Source organism: Ipomoea triloba, chromosome 11 (genome assembly GCF_003576645.1).
Source record: "Ipomoea triloba cultivar NCNSP0323 chromosome 11, ASM357664v1".
NCBI classification, from domain to species: domain Eukaryota; kingdom Viridiplantae; phylum Streptophyta; class Magnoliopsida; order Solanales; family Convolvulaceae; genus Ipomoea; species Ipomoea triloba.
This window is the reverse complement of record NC_044926.1, coordinates 11986736-12008538: the sequence shown is the minus strand read 5'-3', so window position 1 is coordinate 12008538 and position 21803 is coordinate 11986736. Positions and strand designations below refer to the sequence as shown.

Below are 21803 nucleotides of genomic sequence, written 5' to 3'. Positions count from 1 at the left end.
TCTTAAATATAAAATGTTGGTTGACTAGAACTATTAGCAAATCCTATTCTCCACGCAAGACTTTTTTCTTCAGTGTCATTGTTGTTCTTGAGTGGCAAATGGGAAAAACAATACATCAACAACCATCTTGGTGTAGTAATACAAGGATACCTCGTTTTAGACTGCCAGTAGAGGTGAGACAGTGTCAAAGGTGTGGGAATGAGATGTATATTATGACGTCTTGGACTGATAGGAATCTGGCAAGGAGGTTTTGGCAAATTTTGATGTATCGGTAAGTACAAAGTTGTAGTTCACTTCATTTGTTTTAAAACTGCTGTTAATTTGTAGTTCTTTTTTTTTTTTTTTTGTTCTTTTAGGGTACGAATGGGTGTGGACTTTTTGAGTGGGTATATCCTCCAATGTGTGCATGGGCAAGGATTATAATCCTGGGACTGTTGAAGAGGATCAACCGAGATGAAGATGAAATTCGGAGGCTAAACTTAATGTTACTGAAAACGCCAGTTTGGTACAAGCTTTGTAGGTGCCATTGTGTTTTTTTTTTTTTTTTTTTTTTTTTTTTTTGCTTCCGCTATTGTATTTGTATTCAGTGTTTTGATAAGTCATTCTATAGGACAAAATGTAACTACAGCAAAGAACGTACATGAATGAATTAATGTAAAATGGTACGTCTGCATGTTTTTTTAGAAATTATGGATGCGATGCATAAAAGACAAATGTTCGGAGTTTTGATCGACTACAAATTTGAAGATAAAATGCATTTAATGTTTACAGTGAGTCCGAAGGAAAGAAGATAAGGTGTAACAATTTAGTACGATTAAAGAAAAAAACAAAATTTAAAAGGAAGAAAAATCATTTAAATTAATAACAAACTATGTTATTAACATTAAAAATTCCACTATAGGCGTTCACCCGACATGAAAAAATCAAAACAACTGTAACGACACAAGAATTTGTCAGATGGGATATCGCAAGCCAGGCCACTATTGGAGCTGCGGCATACTAACGCTTCAATAGACGCACCTAATGTGTTGAAACTAGATGTACGTTCATGTTAAGGCCACGCAATTCAATCAATGCATTGACACACCTTGGTTTGTGATTCCTCAACGCACCTTTTGTGGTAATATCATTCACGTTAAGTGGCAAACATACACATCTTTAAGAGATAGGTCGTCGCACCTCAAACTCATCAATTGTAATTCACAGCGATGTGTCAAATACGTCCGGCATAGTCGATGGTCTTCCGATGTAAGCATACGCCCACAAAAAACACTGGGAAAGAACAATAGCGACATTGGATAAACCACTGCTTGCTTCTTTGGTTTGTTTATTTCTCACTAGCAGAGAAGAGATCAACCGATTCGAAGGACGATAGTTTTTTGTTTTATTTTCCTGGATTGGCAATTACAAAGTAAAGAAGAAAACAATTAAATCAAAACTCAATAATCGGCAAATAATACAAAGAAGAAAAAGGAAAATACAAGAGACTAACCGGTTCGAAGGACGATGAATTGTTTTTTTTTCTGGATTGCCGCGTAGATGACCAATAAAACGCGATCAAACAGACGCACACATAAAAAGGATGTGATGGAAAACAATGACAAATAACTCACAGTGCAAGAACGTAAGGGTAACGTAAAAAAGAATTTCCACGCAAGGAGTCGTGTGAGAGAAGAATAAAACTCAGCCGGTTGAAACTGCAACAAAAGAATAGGAATGCTATGCAAATATGCAAAAAGGCTTACGAAAAAAGGACAAAGGGCACTCACTTAATTTAATTTTTTAAACCACAAGTTTACAAGTTTCAAGATAAACATCTAATCAACCTGCGCATCGCGACATGCAAAGATAAAGGTGAAGTCAGAAAACAGTAACACATGTCAGACGGCATGTACTTCTTTCACCGACTATTGTAACAAACACTAATAAATGTCAAGCACGTGGCCCACAAGAATAGTATAGCAGTTGTACTCTAATCGGCCGGAGTTAAATGGCGGCAACGGAAAGTGCAAAATAGGGAAATCCACTTGCAAAGAACACCTCCCGATGCATAATGTACAAATTTTTTCGCCTGAAAATGTCTTGGACAAAAATTAACCGAGCCTTTATATTATATACAGATTTGACAAGACAATTGTCATGTAAGCGTAGAATGGCATGACAATGTTGACTTTACTATCACATGAACAAATTTAATAGTTGAAATATTGGTAATAGTTTTGTGATTAATTTTTCAAATGTTATCATGAATGAATCAAATTAATCTATAATATATACCATAGAAATTAAAGTAATTTAATTTGAATAAATTACATAGTACAAATTATGTATAAAATATTAATCTAAATAACATAATCAACAATTTATAATTACAAAAGTAGGTTAGTTGCACTATAGGGGTGTTTGGTAAATAGATGTTAGTTGATTGAGTTAGTATGTTTGACTAGTTGATAGCATTAGTTGATTGTAGAGAGATGTTTGGTAAATTAATTGTTAGTTTATAGCTGATTACAATGCTGAAATTGTAATCGTGGATCTTGAATGTACGAAACCTTAAAGTTCTACTTGATTTTAAAACAGATTATCTTAACCTTTAATTAGTTTGATTTAAACATAAAAAGATAAAAGATAAAAAGAATAAAACCAGGACACAGCAAATGATTACACAGTTCGGAGCCAAATCTCCTACGTCTGCGGGGCACCCACGACAACCCAATCCACTAGATGTTTGCCAAGATTACATGGAGATTACAAGGTCCAAAACCTACTACATCAACATTCATCAAACAATCTTCAAAACATCTTCAAGTGATTGGATTCGTGTAGCCTCAACACGCTGAATCAGCACCAGGTCATGAATAAGGAACCAAGTAGAAAGAACACAGATTCTGCTAGAATAGTGTTAGGAAACTCTTTAGCTTAATAGATCTCGAAATTCTCACTTGTAAAGTTGTGTAATGAAGCTTCAAAACCCATCCTTTATATTGTAAGTCACGTAACCAACTTTCCCAACCATTAGCTTAATATTCTCCCTTGAAAAGATAATGTCCACTCATTTAAAACCAATCCATAAGTCTTGATAAAACAAAATAGACTTTGTTAGGATCCAGGAGCATAATGAGCATTGAAAACGTCAACCTAACTTATTATAAAATAAACTAACCTAAGGTTTGTCAAATAATTAAGCCAATACTAATGTGCATCATTTGTGCACTTACAAACTCACCCTTTGGCAATTATTTGACAAAACCTAACAGACAAATATACCTGGGGCCAAACAAAGATAACAAATACATTTTATTACAAAAAGCCACATGTATATTTGTTTTACAATCAAAGCCTAGAAAAAAAAAACAAGACATATTTCAAAGCTCATTTATTCCATAAGATCATTCTTGAAAACCAATACCCTCTTTCAGCTTTGATCGATCATAACAAGACAGTCCACATAACACAATAGAGATATGTCCAACCATTCTTAAAACTCAGATATAATAAAGCCATCATATATAAGAAAACCAAATATATTAACCAAAAAACCATGCTTAGATAACAACCAAGATAAAGTGCGAATCAAAGATAATAAGCAAGAACGAACGAAATTATTACCAATAAGCAGTCCCGACAAAAATTCACCAGTAGAGCAACCCAAAAACATCAAACCCATCAAACAAACCAAACAACAAAAATTCCAACCAACAAAACATTACTCCCCCAACATTTAGCAATTTCTCCCCCTGTTTTGGCAAATAAGTGACAAAGGGCAAACATCTAATGGGCTGCCAGAGAACTAGAGTCAGAATCATCCCCATCTAGATCAGAATCAGAAGCAGAACCAGCAGAGGCAGTAGAACAAGCCTGAGATGCAAGAATTGCAACATGTCTAGCCTCCAAGCGTGCAATTTCACGGTAATGCTCAAGCAGTGTACTCTCTAAACCAGCAGCAGCATCCTGTTGCACAGCAATTGACGTCCGAAGGAGTTCCAGAGAAGATTCAATAGAGCTGGCCATCTGTCGGTGCATAATCAGCGCTAGAGGAGGCATAGGAACTAAGGGCGTAGCAGTGGAAGATCCCGGAGTTGGAGTTGAGGCAGTGAGCGTAGCACGATCATCATGATGATGGCCCTGAGCCAGACGCAGGTCAAACTGATAAAAATGCTCATTTTCCAGAATAGGTTCATGATCATACGGGGTAAAACCTTGAGCAGTCAGGACGCCGTAAATGAGACTCGGGTACGGAAGATGAACCTTGGCCTCCTTCTTCTTCTTGGTAAAAGACATCATATGTGAGAATATAACTGAGCCAAGATCAACCGCTAGCTTATTTTGAATTTTGTAGAGAAAAAACCCCATCTTTTTGTACACTAAATTGGCATTGACGGATGGTAACCAGTTAGTACCGGCCAATCGCAAGAGAACAGAATATACTGCTGTTAAGTGTTGAGACTGAAGACCAGTTTTAGGCCAAACAACAACCCGATTGTGAGTGAGTGTACCCACAAGAGAGTTGAGACTCATAGAAACAGAATGATCGGACGAGTAACGATTTAGATACTTGTTGATGGTAGCTGGGCTGATGGAATACCACTTGTTGCGAATAAAAACCTCATGATAGTGAGTAGAACCCAAAGCATCGGCATCCTCCTGTAAATTCATATAGAACTCGGGAACGAGCTATGGTGAGTACAGACCAATGTTCTGAACGATATGCAAAAGATCGTAATCCCAAAAAATAGATAGAATATTGCAATGGGTAATGAGATCATCCTCGACAATGTTCCTTTCAAACAAAAGAGATCTATCCCAATTAGTTTTCCAATCTTCAGTTAATCCCGAATGTAGAACACCGGTTGAAAAGTTTTGGATTTTGACTTCTTGGAAGAAGTAGCTGGAGCAGATTTAGGGGCAGACTTCGGAGGCACCGAAGCAGCTCTTGACCGAGTCATTCTGACTAAAACTGGAGGAGTAGATTTTTTTCAAGCTCAGGTTTCAGACACAAACATCACTTCATCAGAATCATCCAGTTTCCTTTTGCTCAAGGAGGAAATCAGATTTTTACCCTTCGAAGATTGAGCAGTCGGTTCTGGAACAGTTTCAGTACCTGCAAAGGAAACACAAGAAACAGAGACACTGGGAGCAGACACATTAACTGACGCAGGTATGGACAGACCAGAACCTGAAACAGGTTCACCCGGTTGATCGACAAACTGGGCAACATCACGAATGTGAAACTCGTTGAACTGGGTGACAGAAATATCTGGAAAAGGTTCAGACACAAACATAGATAGCACATACGGAGTAGACACTAGAACATATTCAGACACGCAAACTAGAACTGATTCAGACACGCAAACTGGAACAGATTCAGACACGCAAACTGGAACAGATTCAGAATGGTAAACAGACGAGGATGTAAGCAAACTAGCAAAGAAACAGATCCAGCCACAGTAGATAAAGGTGTAACACATATAGCATCAGAAAAGTGTAACATTTTCAATATTGAAGAATATTAAATTGGTGCAAGTAATGGCTTTCAATAGCCATTATGTGGAGCCATGTAACGGAAATCGTTACATGATCTATATTGGTGGTTCTATAGGTATATAAGCTATAGGTCCCACACTACTCAGGCTATTGCTTTACACACCATCTATATTGAACCTAAGACAAGTGGGAGCCATTCTACCAGACACTGCAGGAATACTATCACTATCAACACATACAACAGCATCAACCAAAAGGCAATCCTAAAGATAACTATGGCTGGAGGTTAGTCTAATTTGGTTATAAGCTTACATTTGGTATCAGAACCTATTAATCTCTGTCTAGTTGTTTATATTGCATCTTATATATTTTTTTTCGAGTATATGATATGCAATGCAATTTTTCCAGTAAATCTATATGCTGTTAAGAATGTGTATATGTATTCTGTTCTGAGCAATATATGTACAAATATACTATTTTCCGCAAAAATATTTGTCTATATATATATACTATATTTCCATAAAAAAAAAGGGGGAGAAGGATTTTCTGATCGGCGACCGTGAAGGATCGGACGGTCGCCGGTGCGTTCCCCGCTTTCTTTTCCGACAATTTCAACCGCCGTTGGGCGGCGGTCGCCGATACGTTTTCTGACCGGTGACCTCCATTAGGCGGCTACGAAGCAGCGATTCATTAAAAAAAACCTGTTGAATCGCTATTTTGGGCTTCGATTAGTCGGACTTGCACCGATCCGGTACTCGGCGAAGGGGACAGACGACGGTGACGAGCGGTGGGCGACGCTGGTTTCCGACGTGACGGTGGTAGCGAGGTCGGGCTTCCCGGACTTCGAATGCTGTTGCCTCTCTCTGTGCTAGATGGCATCGATCTGTTGGTGTTGCTAAGGGAGACGGTAGAGGGATGACGGCGCTGGGAAGATGGCGAGCTGCAACGACGTCGGCCGTCGGCTCCGGCCGGTTCCTCGACCGTCTCGGCGATATCTCTATCTCCTTTGGTTTTTAATTGCAGAAGCTAGGTTTTGTTATTTATTTATTTATTAATTTGTTAAAGATATTATTTTTTGTTAAAGATGTTAATCTGATAATGGGTTTTGGGCCTGGCCATTTTATTATTACACTGAAGATTATCTGGGCCTATGCTTGGTTTATTAATCCTCTAGTTTTTTAAAGCATTTGGGCCTTTCGTCTATTTGTTTTGAATTTGTAATCTAATCTATTAATTGGGCCTATTATTTGTTTATATAATTTTTATTCAAATTGCAATTTGGTAAAGTTTTGAAAATTATATCGTTTAAAGGAATTTTCATTCAAATTGCAAATTGAATTTAAATTTTATTATTTATTCATATTTGTTAAATTGCTATATTGTTTTGTGCAATTTTTGTATAATATGATATTTATGTTATTGTAATATGCATATTATGTCCAATTAGCATAATATTTATTTATTTTTTGTTATGCAATTTATATTATGCCTTAGAAAAGCATATTTAGGAATTAGTGAAATTCCTTAGGATATTGGACTTTAGCATATTACATAGTACATACGGTTTAGTACAATTACGGTAGTGCCTGAAGGTTAGTACATTAGGTTCAGAAGTTCACCTATCATTAAAGCCTTTTGCATACTGTGAACATCAAATTCTGTATAACACCTTCAGAACAATTATGCTATAATGTGAAATTGCATGACCCGGGGAAAGTTTCTTGGGAAGAAAACTTGAAAATTAGCCAATGTGCTACAAGTTCCCTTGAAATCCTACTCTGTCTAAGGAGTTGGTTTTTAATGGGCCTTAGCCCAACCAACTTTCTTGGGAGTATACATGGGAATCGCATATCATGTTAATTGCATAATTTGTTTTGCCTTTCCAAAATCTATGCCGATGCAATAGTACAATTTTAGTTGATTAAGGAGTAGCCACAGCATCCTTAATTTAATTAATATTCTACATCAAGTTTTTCCGAAATCGCATAAAGCTTAGGCATACGTTGTGATTAATCATACTTAATATAATGAAATTTAGCCCACAGGCAATTTTGTTATATTTATATGATTGATCAGGTTAAAATACCAAACTATGACCATAATTTAGCCCACAGGCAATTATGTGTCGGCATATAGATTTTGGTAGTTTTTTAACATTGAGAATAGAAATTCAACCTTGTACCCATCTCATTTCTATTCTAATTTTACAAGGTCCATTCTGCGTAAAAATTTAGCCCACAGGCAATTTTTATTGCATTCAGATCTTGGATATGCATCATTTACATTGGTAATGTATGCAATTTAATTCTATCTATGCCTCAAAATTTAAAACAAGTCTCCCGCCAATGGTATATCAAGTTTGACGAAGTCATTTCATCATATGGTTTTGTTGAAAGTATCCTAGATCATTGTATATACCAGAAGACAAGTGAGAGTAAAATTTGTTTTCTTGTTTTATACGTGGATGATATTTTGCTTGCATCAAATGATAAGGGAATGCTGCACGAGGTTAAACAATTCCTTTCTAAGAACTTTGATATGAAAGGTATGGGTGAGGCATCTTATGTCATTGGCATAAAGATCCATAGGGATAGATCCCGGGGGATTCTGGGACTATCGCAGGAAACCTATATCAACAAAGTCTTAGAGAGATTTCGGATGAAGGATTGTTCACCGAGTCCAGCTCCTATTGTGAGAGAGGTGATAAATTCAGTTTGGACCAGTGTCCAAAGAATGATTTTGAAAGAGAATCCATGAAGAATATTCCCTATGCTTCGGTTGTCGGTTGTCTCGGGTATGTTCAAGTCTGTACTAAGCCGGACATCGCATTTGCTGTTGGAATGCTGGGACGATATCAAAGTGATCCGCGTTTAGACCACTGGAGAGCTGCAAAGAAGGTTTTGAGGTATCTCAAAGGTACCAAGGATTATAAGCTTGTGTTCAGGAAGATGAACACTTTGGACATTGTTGGGTACTCTGATGCGAACTTTGCCGGTTGTGTTGATTCTCGGAAATCAACTTTGGGAAACATTTTCCTTATGGCCGGTGGAGCTATTTCATGGAGAAGTGTTAAACAAACTCTTGTCACCACTTCAACCATGGAAGCCGAGTTCGTTTCTTGTTTTGAGGCTACATCTCAAGGTGTATGGCTTAAGAATTTCATTTCAGGGCTTAGAATTATGGATTCTATTTCTAAACCGTTAAAGGTTTATTGTGACAACTCAGCTGCAGTTTTCCTGGCTAAGAACAATAAGAGTGGGAGTCGAAGCAAACATATCGACACCAAGTACTTAGCCATAAGAGAACGTGTTAAAGATAAGAAAGTGGTCATTGAGCACATAAGCACTGAGTTGATGATTGCTCATCCCCTAACTAAAGGCATGCCACCATTCAAGTTTAGGGATTTTATTGAGAAAATGGGATTTGCGCTCACGTTGTAAAATTTGTATACATACAGTCATTGCTATATGAAATTCTTAAAGCATTCAGATATTTTCTCGTTATTGTATTGTGCACACATTTTGTTGAGAAAATATATTTTTTGGACCTGGATTAAACATAAGGTTTATCCATTAAGTTTTGATTACCACAAGAAATGCTTAGAGAACAAGTTACGTTATGATTATAGTAGATACTACTCACATTAAGAGGACGTATCTCTATAGTTGATGTTTCTTTGTTTTCTTTGAGTTTGTACTTGCACCAAGTGTGAGAATGTAAAATTTTCAATATTGAAGAATATTAAATTGGTGCAAGTAATGGCTTTCAATAGCCATTATGTGGAGCCATGTAACGGAAACCGTTACATGACCTATATTGATGGTTCTATAGGTATATAAGCTATAGGTCCCCCACTGCTCAGGCTACTGCTTTACACACAATCTATATTGAACCTGAGGCAAGTGGGAGCCATTCTACCAGACACTGCAGGAATACTATCACTATCAACACATACAATAGCATCAACCAAAAGGCAATCCTAAAGACAACTATGGCTGGATGTTAGTCTAATTTGGTTATAAGCTTACAAAAAGCACATAGAGGGTCTAATAAAGGGAGCAGATATGGTACCAACAAACGGAATATGAGAGCTACAAAATCTAGGAATGTTAACAGAAAAAGTAGGCAATCTAGACGTAGGTACGGAGGTTGTACCCTCTAAGAGAAGAGGAGCAGATGTTACCACTGGCTGGGAGCTGTTTTTCAGGATTTGGAGCGATGCATGAAATGCTTCCTCATCAATCTCTTTGTGACACCCCAACTTTTCACAAGCCGAGATAGCTAAACTTTAACACAAAAGCTGCCTATCTCAACTATCAAACATACATAGCGGAAGCGATTTATAACCTAAGGGGGTATCATGCCACATCTAGGTAAGAAAACACGGCCTAGATGCATAGGCTAACCAAAAACTGAACCAACTATATAAATATAAATCCTCAAACATATCCAAAACATCCAAAATCTAAAACAAGAGTATATAGAATCTCATATTGGCACACAAGCCCAAAACATAGGTCTAAAACATAATAAACTAGTCTAAGCTGCCTCATACAGATATATCTCTATCGCGCTCACGCTTAGACTTATTGCATACCTGGAAAACATACAAGAAACTATTAGCAAAGACTGCTAAGCAACCACCATTCACACCCGCAAGGAAGTATAGATATATAGTAAGTTTGTAAATAGGTTTACACACCCATATAGAATATATACACCAACGAACTGTTCAGGTTTAATATCGGATACTCAACAACAACAAGCTGAAAGAATATATAAACCAAGACTTCTCAACAATACCAATACCAATATCCAAATTACTCAGATTACAACTCCCAGAAGCCAAATAAACAAGGAATCCATACCAATAAATATCCATAATCATCTATATGCAAAGGATCAAGAACACAAGTTCACAATCCATCAAAATGACTTCACAGACAACAACAAATAGGCTAAGCAGCAAAGAATTTCTCAGGATTCCCATACACCAAGTAATATTCATAGATCAAGAGGGTAAAATAGATTTTAGTGGACATGATGGTTACCTCTTGAAGCACACTTCACCCAAGAACTCTTAAACCTTCTCACTAAGCTTCACCTTCACCTTGATCATCTTTTCCCAAAAGATCCCCAAAAGAATAACATAAGAACTTGTATAAAGATTATGAAAATAACATGATGCAAGGTGTATTCCTAGAGATAAACATTTACCCAAGCACTAGAAATCCTAAAAGAGCAATCTTGACTTGAATCTTGAAGGTGAAGGGGTAGTGTATGTTGTAGGGTACGGTTTTTAGGAGAGTTTATGTTGAGAGTGAATTGTTTGCAGGGAAAGAAAAAGGAATGGTAGGGTTGATACAAGTTCCGTTTATATTATGGGAGAAATCATTACATACATAAAATATATTACACTAGGGTAACTAGAATAGATAATGGGCCTTTTAAGAGAATGGGTCTCGCACAATTAATATAATACTAGTAAGTAGGAATTTGATCTTTCAAGAACAAATATATTTACATATTGGGCCATTATAAAATGCTCCATAGAAATTGTAAGGATTCAATAAAATAAATAAATCCCTTACAAGAATTAGATCAAGAATTGGGCCTTAGAATTAATAATAAATTCCGGAATGAAATATATGTATGTCAATTGGAAGGATTGAGCCCAATTAAATCGAATAAAATACCCAGTGGAATCTAATCACCGGTCTTAAGGCTTGAATGAAATTTACGGGGTGTTACACTCTTCATCCCCAAGAGCTTTGGATTCGGGTAGAGGCCACGGTTCGGCGATGACATTGCGGGCTAGTGCAAGGAGTTGTCGTGATTCTTTGGCCGATAGATCATCCATTAATTCTTGATGAAGCTTGAGTGTTGCAAGAACCCGATTTTGAAATTCATGTGAAAGGGGAGATTTTGCATCAATAATTTGACGGAAGAGATGGTATCTAGCGAATTGCGTGGTGAAAATCTCGAAAGGGTTGGAGGTAAGAATAGAGCGTGACGATTTGGATTCCATTGTTGCGAAGCTTGGAGCTTTTCGGCTATGGAGGGATTTCGGGCGAGAGAGATGGAGTATGCAAGATCAAAGAGAGAGAGGATGGTTTGGAATGAATGTGATGGAGGTGATGGAGTATCAAAAGCCGCGTGTGGATAGGATAGGTGATGGATGATGTGATTGAATCACATTAAATAAGGAAGAGAGATGAATTTGATTTTGGATATGAATGGACCAAGTCTTGAAGCCAAGGGAGTCTAACAGAACTTAAATGTGATCATCCAAATCTTCTCCATAATTTTTGAACGAGCGAGAAAATATATTACCTGCTACACAAAAGAAATATTAGTAGTATAAGACAATTAAAATATTGCAGTTATGTACCTGTTTATTTTTGTGCAAACCAAGGAATTAATTTGACATTTTGCACACGCCCAAAGCTGCCCGTAGAATTTCGAATCTTGATTTGTCCAAGGGCTTGGTGAATAAGTCTGCTAAATTCTTGTCGGTCGAAACGTAGTTCAGTTCAATTTCCTTGTCTTCTACAAGTTCTCGTATAAAGTGATGACGAATGTCTATATGTTTCATCCGGGAGTGCTGAACAGGATTTTTGGAGATATTTATGGCACTTGTGTTGTCGCAATATAAAGTCATAATTTCCTGATTTAGACCATAGTCTAAGAGCATCTGTCGCATCCATAACAATTGAATACAGCAGCTTCCGGTTGCTATGTATTCAACTTCTACAGTGCTGAGAAATATTGAATTATGCTTTTTACTGAGCCAGGCGACCATATTTTTTCCAATAAAGAAGCAGCCACCGAAAGTACTCTTTCGATCATCGGCATTTCCGGCCCAATCAGCGTCGTTGTAGCCTGCAAGACTTAGATTTGTATCGTTAGACTACCATATTCCATAGTTAATTGTACCTTTGACATATTTGATGATTCGTTTCACAGCTTTGATGTGTGATTCTTTCGGATCTGCTTGAAATCTGGCGCACATCCCAACACTTATCATGATGTCTGGTCTACTCGCAGTTAGATAGAGAAGACTACCGATCATACTTCTGTAGAGAGTTGGATCAACTGATACACCTGTTTCATCTTTAGATAATTTTGTTGTAGTTGAGATAGGAGTCCTGGCATCTTTAGCAGATTCTAAAACAAATTTTGTTAGTAAATTCTTTGCATATTTTTCTTGAGAGATAAAAATACCTTCACCTGTTTGTTTTACCTGGAGTCCCAAAAAATATGTAAGTTCTCCAATCATGCTCATTTCAAATTCTTGTTGCATGACTTTGATTAATTCATCTATGGCGCCTGTCTGAGTTGAACCAAACACAATGTCATCAACATAAACCTGTGCTATAGTAACATGCTTACCTGACCTCTTGATGAAGAGAGCTTTGTCTACTCCCCCTCGCTCGTATCCGTGCCTTAGAAGATATTGGGTAAGTCGTTCGTACCAGGCTCTTGGGGCTTGCTTCAGACCATATAGAGCCTTTTCCAGCTTGTACACGTGATTTGGGTATTGTGGATCTTCAAACCCTTTCGGTTGGGCTACGTATATGTATTCATTAAGATATCCGTTCAAAAAAGTTGTTTTGACGTCCATTTGGAGTAGTTTTATTCGTAAAGCACATGCGATTGAAAGTAGGAGTCTGATGGATTCAAGGCGAGCAACTGGAGCAAACGTTTCATCGTAGTCGATTCCTTCTATTTGAGAATAGCCTTGAGCTACTAGTCTAGCTTTGTTACGTGCGATGTTACCTGCTGAATCTGTCTTGTTCCGAAATATCCATTTTGTACCTACAACATTTACACTGTTAGGTTTAAGAACAAGATTCCATACCTTATTTCTTTCGAATTGCCCGAGTTCTTCCTGCATGGCTTTGATCCAGTGTTCGTCTGTGAGGGGTTCTTTTACATTCTTTGGTTCGATTTTCGATGTGTAGCATGCATACCTTGCTAGTTCAAGATAATCCCATTTTCTCCCTCGAGTTCTTACTCCAGAGCTTGGATCTCCGATGATATTTTGTACTGGATGATTCTGTTGTATGCGTGTTGGAGCGTCTAGAGCAGATTCGGGAGTTGTTTCTGCACGACTATCGTAGGAATAGCCTAAGAATATTCCCTCGTCGCTTTTTGGTTCAAACTTTGCCGTGGGAGTTCTGTCCTTCAAAATGAAACACAGTGAACCAAATATGTGAAAATATTTGAGATTGAGTTTCTTACCTTTCTAAATTTCATACGGAGTTCTGTTTGTGCCAGGACTAAGATATACTCTATTTATGGTGGTGCACGAGGTATTAACTGCTTCAGCCCAAAATTTCCTTGGTATGGATTTTGCATTCAGTAGGGCTCTTCCCATCTCTTGGATTGTTCAATTTTTTTGTTCCATCACTCCATTTTGTTGAGGTGTCTTCGGTGCTGAATATTCATGAGTAATGCCGTATTTGTTGCAGAAATCATCAAATGAACTATTGTCGAATTCAAGTCCATGATCGCTCCGGATTCTGACGATTGGTTCATTTTTTGTTTTCTGAAGTTTGAGAGCTAGAGCTTTGAACGCTTCAAAGGTTTCAGATTTTTCCCTAAGAAAAGTTACCCAAGAGAATCGTGAGTAATCATCCACACAAACCAGGATGTACCTCTTACCTCCAATACTTTCTGTTTGTATGGGTCCCATGAGATCCATGTGGATCAGTTCCAGGCAATGTTTGGTGTTGATTTCTTTTATAGCTGGATGAGATGTTCTCGTCTGTGTTTCGGCTTGACATGCACTGCAGATACCTTCTTTGTCAAATTTTAGATTCGGCAGACCAATCACAGCTTGTGTTTTGACTAACTTCTCCAAAGAGCGATAGTTCAGGTGCCCTAACTTTTGATGTCATAGTTCAGATTCATTCATACTAGACCTGCAGCACATAACATCACTAGTTAGAATATAGCAATTGTCAGAGGAGCGCTTACCTTCCATAATGCACTATTTTTTACTGTCTAGAACGTTCCATCTATCTTTTGTGAAGTTGACGTTCCAGTTTTGATCGCAGAGTTGACTTATGCTGATGAGGTTGGCATGTAACCCGTTGACAAGTAGTACCCTTTTGAGTTTAGGTAATAATGCAACATTTAGCGTGCCAACTCCAGTGATTTTTCCCTTAACACCATCACCAAACGTTACTTCACATTTGCTTTCTTTGATGTCGTTCAGAAAGTTAATGTTTCCCGTCATATGTCAAGAACAGCCACTGTCAAAATACCACCTTTCTTCTCTACCTGAGGATTTTGTTAGGAGAGATACATGACAGATGTAATCAGACTTCCTTACCGAGACCTGTTTGGTGAACGGAGTGATAAATTCCTGTTTGTACTTTTCGACCCTCTGATCTTTGTAGAAATAGTAACACTCTGGTCTGGTGTGTCCTCGAATCCTGCAATAATGACAAATAGGATTATAAGGCTTAGAAATACATTTATACTTCAAGACCACATTGCGACGATGCCTTGCTGAATTCATTTGCCTTGCTGCACTAGCTTCTGGAGTATCTTCTGGATCTGGTCCAGTAGCTTTGACAAAAATAGTTTGCCCGTTGTTTTTGTCTCCGGTGAAGCCAAGACCATACTTGGTAGTTGATTGCCGACCTGTGTCCAGAATTTCATCAAGGGTTGATGTGGTATCCATCATCTGGATATGTTTATTGAACGTAGTCAATTCCTGTGTTAGCTTGACCACTTCCTGTTTCAGCTTAGCTTCTTGTGCAGAAGCAGCTTCGAGTAGTAGATCTCTTTCAGATATTTGATTTTTGTACACTTTGCTGGCCATTTCTAATATCCCTACCTAACTACACAAAGAACAATTAGCTTTAAGTAAACATTCCCATTTGGGATACAACTTTTTATACTCTATCTGAGAAGGGAACTCACTTGGGATTCTGAGATGATTCTTGAAGCAGGTTAGGTTGTACAAGTCGGTTGGTGGTATGTTCGGTTGAGCAGGAAGGTAGTGTGATCAGTTGCAGTGCATGGAGGGTGGATTATCCTAGGCAATTGCTTGAGGACAAGCAAAAGTTCTAGTGTGGGGGAGTTGATATCTACTATTTTGTACAATAATTCACCCCTTATTTTAGTTGTTTTGGTGCTTATTTTCTGTATCCTAGTGAAATTGGGAATTGTTTGTGTGTTATATTGTCCAAGTGCTGAATTATCTACAAGGAACAACAAAGGAAGAATATTGGAACATTTTGGACAAGTTCTGGAAGAAAAGGAAATTACAAGGAAGAATACAATTGGGAAAAGAATTGGAAGTTGCCTAATGGGCCAAGGCCCAGCTACCTCCTTTATATTTGACATATTCTCTACAATTGAAGGAGGTTCACTTACAGAGTTCTGAACCCTAATTAGTTTTAGTTTATTTTTCTCTTTATATTTCCCTAGTATAGTTTAGATTAGTTTTATATTAGATTATTTAATTTCAAGATTGGAATCAAAGATTGAAGATTGGATTTGTTCTTTATCAGTTAAGTTCTCTTATTCCTTTATTACTTTCTTGCAATGTTTATGGTTATTAATTATTGCTTTGTTTTGTTTACTCCCATCATGCGGGAGTAGTTCGTTTATGGGTTTGGATTAGGGATCCATTGTTAATCTTGATGTTCAATTGGTAATTAATTGCATAAAGGGATTGAATCTTTTACCTAGGGTTTATGTTGATTTGGGGATTTCTTTCTACTTGTTATTGATTGATGGCCACAATTAATTGCTAGTCTAGGAGAGGGATTCATTACAACGAAAGTTGGATGGAGACCTCGAGCCTTACCAATTTCAACCTAATTTTCATGCTATGAAAGTAGAGGTAATTTTGGAGGCTTACAATGCTTAGGTGTTTAAGGTTATAATTGATGCATCACGACAGTGGGGCAATTTTAGCCTAATTCTCTTATTGATTACGAAAGTAGCTGAGTAGAATTCTTTTGTGCATTGCCCATATATACCTTGGTTAATTATTCTTTCCCTAATTCTGAGTTGTTTGGAACATCAAGATTACAATCCCCTAATCTGACCCATACTTTTATCATACAGTTTACACCTTAATCAATTGCTTTCTTTTACATCCTTCAGTCTTTGTTGCTTGGATTCTATTAATTCATATACTCTAGTGCCTGGTAATTCACACAGTTACGTGCCATAACACCAATCCTCAGCGGAACGATATTACACCCTTTCTTACACTCATCATTTGTGCTCATCAATGCCCATAACCTTCGCATTCGTAGCACTGGATGTCTTTGCCGCCTGTTCCTTCTCTAGGTTGAGTTGTACGTGATGCAGACGGTTGTGTTATACGAGATGTAGCTGGTTTTTAATTTGATCCATTTGACGTTGAATTCAGTTTTGATGCATTTGATCTTTTGAAGTTTTAGGATTTGTTTCCGCGAAAGCTGTTCTTTTGTTTGACCTGTTTCAAGATTTTATTAAAATTTATGGTTAACAAAACTACTGGATCATCATCCTCGATTTCGTCTGGATCTGATTCAGGAACCTGTTCGTCAGTTGTAAATGCAACATTCTTTTGTTTTCTAGAATGGTCAGTCAATATTTCCATTTCATAGGTTTTGAGATTACCCATTAGCTCAGCCAAGTTTTGTTTTTCCCACCCGGGGTGTTCCTGTATGGCAGTTACCTTCATTCTGAACCGAGGCAGGAGAGAACGTAAAACCTTTTTGATTTTCTGTTGCGAAAATGGTTCGCCTAGAGTGACTGCACGATTAGCTATCTCTTGAACTCTTTCATTGAAGCTTACAATGTTTTCATCTTAATTCATTCGCAAGTCTTCGAAGTCACTCTGAACCAACTGGAGTTTGGATTGTTTGACAGAAGTAGTGCCTTCATAAGTTGTTTCTAGGATTTCCCAAGCTTCTTTGGCAGTGTCACAACCTGTAATTAAATTGAATTGACTTTCGTGAATTAAAGAACAAATTATATCAAGAGCTTTTACATTATAGCTCGTTGTAGTTGCTTCTGTAATGGTCCATTCAACTTCAGGTTTTATAACTTATGGGTCTCCTTCTTTTTCACCAGCTTTGGTAGGATGATCCCATCCGGACAGCACTGTCTTCCAAACACCTTAGGCCCTAAGGTGCATTCTGGTGCAGGCTTTCCAGTAGCCATAATTATCTCCGGTGAGTTCTGGAGGAGGCCTGTGCTTGTCCATCCTGAAGCACTTAACACACAGTGAAATACAAAGACAGAACTAAAGCAACAAAAACAAAAACACAAGATGAACTCGTAAGTTCAAGAAGCACGATTTTGTAGCCAGATCGGTTAGACTAATAATTTAAGTCCCCGTGCTCTGATACCAATTGAAATTGTAATCGTGGATCTTGAATGTACGAAACCTTAAAGTTCTACTTGATTTTAAAATAGATTATCTTAACCTTTAATTAGTTTGATTTAAACATAAAAAGATAAAAGATAAAAAGAATAAAACCAGGACACAGCAAATGATTACGCAGTTCGGGGCACCCACGACAGCCCAATCCACTAGATGTTTGCCAAGATTACAGGGAGATTACAAGGTCTAAAACCTACTACATCAACATTCATCAAACAATCTTTAAAACATCTTCAAGTGAATGGATTCGTGCAGCCTCAACACGCTGCATCAGCATCAGGTCATGAACAAGGAACCAAGTAGAAAGAACACAGATTCTGCTGGAACAGTGTTAGGAAACTCTTTAGCTTAATAGATCTCGAAATTCTCACTTGTAAAGTTGTGTAATGAAGCTTCAAAACCCATCCTTTATATAGTAAGTCACGTAACCAACATTCCCAACCATTAGCTTAATATTCTCCCTTGAAAAGATAATGTCCACTCATTTAAAACCAACCCATAAGTCTTGATAAAACAAAACAGACTTTGTTAGGATCCAGGAGCATAATGAGCATTAAAAACGTCAACCTAACTTATTATAAAATAAACTAACCTAAGGTTTGTCAAATAATAAAACCAATACTAATGTGCATCATTTGTGCACTTACAAATGCAAAATGACTTTTTCAAAAAATTGATCGAAAAAGCTGCTTTGAGCATGTAATTTTTTAAATTTTAGCGTTTTGGAGCAATAAACTGTTACAAAAAGCTAATTGATCAAACACTCATATTGATTGTTTAACCAAGTCAAACAACTAATAGTGGTCAAACAAGCCAAAATTAACTAATAAGTAACTATGTTACCAAACAGGACCTATATATCTCTAAAAAATTACTAAAGAATGGTCAAATTAAATTATTAATTCCTTAAGTACAAGAGTGAGCTAATGTAGTCCAAATTATGCATCAAAATGATTATTTCGATCTCTCATATCACAACAATCATTAGTTTTATTTAAGGGTCGGCGTTCGGTTTTCTCACACTGAACCGAACTAGTTCGATTTGGTAATATACCGAACAACAAAACAGTAATGGATTCTTGTATACTGAATGATTCAGGAAAAATATATCTCATCGAATCGAACGGTTTCGTAAAAAACTAAATTGAACCGAACCTAATACTGTTTGGATTTTTCTTTTAATAATAATAATAATAATAATAATAATAATCATAATAATAATAATAATAAGTAAATTCAAATCCCTAATTCCTTAATTTCTAATCGCAGACGGACACCGCTCATCGGTTCTGACGCTCCTGCCTCACCCACAAATCTGCAATCGAGCAAGCCTCACATGCTACCCTCATCGCCTAAGTTTATATGTTTAGCTTACATATGTATATGAACATTTCCGTCTAAGTTAAATTTAGGCGTTCAACATAATTAATGTGGGCATTCAATAAAATTGGAATTCAAATTTTGTTGTGTCTGTAAAATGTGACTTTCTGACACTCAAAGTAAAAAATATTACATATGGGAGTGGAACATACACTGTTGTTCATGGTTATGGACTTATTGTCATGTGCTATTCATTATTTGGGTGATTTCCTTTTCCCTTCGATCTATTTCAATTATTTTTTAATTTCTAGCTTATTTGTATCTTACCAAAAAAGTTTACTAGACTATGTATAACTTATAAGAGTACTCTGACTTTTTTTTTTTTAAATCGAGTACTCTGACTTAGTCTATTTGGGTTCTCCAAAATTTTCTCTAAAGATAAATCTAATCTCATTAAGTGAGCCTGATTGAACTCAATTGATGCAGAATGAATTTGTAATCCTAAATTATTAGTAAAAATAATTAATTAATTAATTAATTCCACTAGAACACTATGAAATGTTGGGAATTGATGAGGTAAACCAAACAGAATATTGAACCGAACCATTTCCGAGTCGAAACTGAACTTTTTCAAATCGAACCAAACTACAATATTAAACCAAATGGTTTCATTTTTTTTAAAAACAGAACAAACAGAAATAAAAATAAATAAATAAATAGAATAATCGAACCGAATACCAGAACATCCAGCCCTATTTATATTTTAATTTTAAAGTTTGAACATGTTTTGGTAACCAATGTTAAAAATAAAATAGCTGGCTGCAATAATCAAGTTAGTCCCTTAAATACAAGAGTGAGTCAATATGATTCCTAATTATATACTAAGGTGATTCTTTTGGTCTCTCTTATCGCAACCACCAATAATTTTATTTTAAATTTTCACATATTTTGATAATTAATGTGAAAAATGGTAGTAGGATGACATGAGAAAATATAACCAACCAAACATAAATGTGACGATCAGGGGTGGATACACAATGGGGACAGCTGCCCCTCTCCCACCACATCCCCTTTATATATATTGTATATATAGGCCCCTTATATATAGATAGTAAACATGTATAAATATTATATGTACAAAAACTTAACCAAAATACGAGTTAGCTTAAATGGTTAAGTCTATGTCAGTGTGTGAATTATCATGGGTTTGAAACTTTTTAAATATTAATAGTGAGATTATAATACTGATTTATGAGATTAATTTCTAATTCTAATTGGATTCTGTATATGTAACATTGTGGTTTTCTTTTTAAATATCAATAGTGAGATGAATAATTATTAATGTAATTTCTATTTGAATTATGTTTTTGTTTTGAATATTTTTATGGCATTTTAATGTTTTTTTTTTATCTATAGTCAACAATACTTATGGCTCTGTCTCTAATTGTTTCATTTTATTTTTCTTTTGCCCCTACTAAAGAAGATTTCTAGATCTGCTCCGGTCACTATTTAACAAAATCTATTACTTAAGCATTCATCACCTTGATTCATAATTAGGATGGCATTTATTGGCACAAATAATTAAATGCCTAATTTAAACATTTTTAGAACCATCAAAAAAATAAAAAAATTGTGCAAAGAAGCACATAATTGAGTATGCAGGCAGCCTCAAACGGGGAGGATAAATGCATGTGAAGGGGACATGATTGATTACAGCGCACCGTACACGCGTGACGGCTGTTTCCTCTGACCTCTGTTTTCCACACTGCATATGCATGTCATGTGCTTCATCTCATGCTTGCACATGCACTTCCTATCCTCTTCATCCAAACAAAAATTGACCACTTGTTCAAATCCAATCCCATATTATTACCGCATTCTGGGATATATATATATATAGGTTCCGATAAAGTGAGGCTTATCATTAGGTGAGAACACTGTAGACTAATGCAGACCATCCATTTGGAGTGATTTAAAGGCGGTGAATGCAACTGCACAACAATGTAGGCGGGATGAACAACAATCACACTATGAATGCACAACAAATTGAAGACGAATGCACAACAAACTAAAAAGGAATGCACAACAAAATGAGTACAAATGCACAGCAAAATGAGTACGAATGCACAGCAAAATGAGCGCGAAAAATTAAATTTATTTCATAGAATTAATCACAACCATTGAATTATTTAAATTAAAGAATCAGATAAATCCACATGGTCCTGTGTGTGCGCGCGCGCGCGCGCTTACAATCCCATAAGAACACATCCTAGGAGAAAATAAAAAAGCAGTATTAGTTTGCAGGTTCTCACCTAAGGCATAATTCTCATCTAATGGTCGGAATACATGTAAGTCAAGCATGCTTAACCACAGAATTCTTTGGCTATCTAGTTGTCATATACTAAGCTACTTTAAACTAATTGGTAATAAGTAGCTGGATATTAACCATTTAACCACAACCATCCATGGTAAGCCACAACGCCACGTCTCGGATTGAGCAGGGGCTGAACTCGGCCAATCCGACCAAAGACAATATATATATATATATGTGTGTGTGTGTGTGGGGGGGGGGGGGGGGGGGGGGGTTTGGGGATTT

The 21803-nt window shown here is 36.8% G+C and overlaps 1 protein-coding gene across 1 annotated transcript; it reads right to left on the bottom strand.

The window, feature by feature from the left end:
- Positions 1–3771: 3771 nt before the first annotated feature.
- LOC115995917 lies at positions 3772–4656 on the bottom strand. Its single transcript, XM_031235065.1, has one exon. The coding sequence runs from the start codon at positions 4654–4656 to the stop codon at positions 3772–3774; it is 885 nt and encodes a 294-aa protein (XP_031090925.1).
- Positions 4657–21803: the final 17147 nt, after the last annotated feature.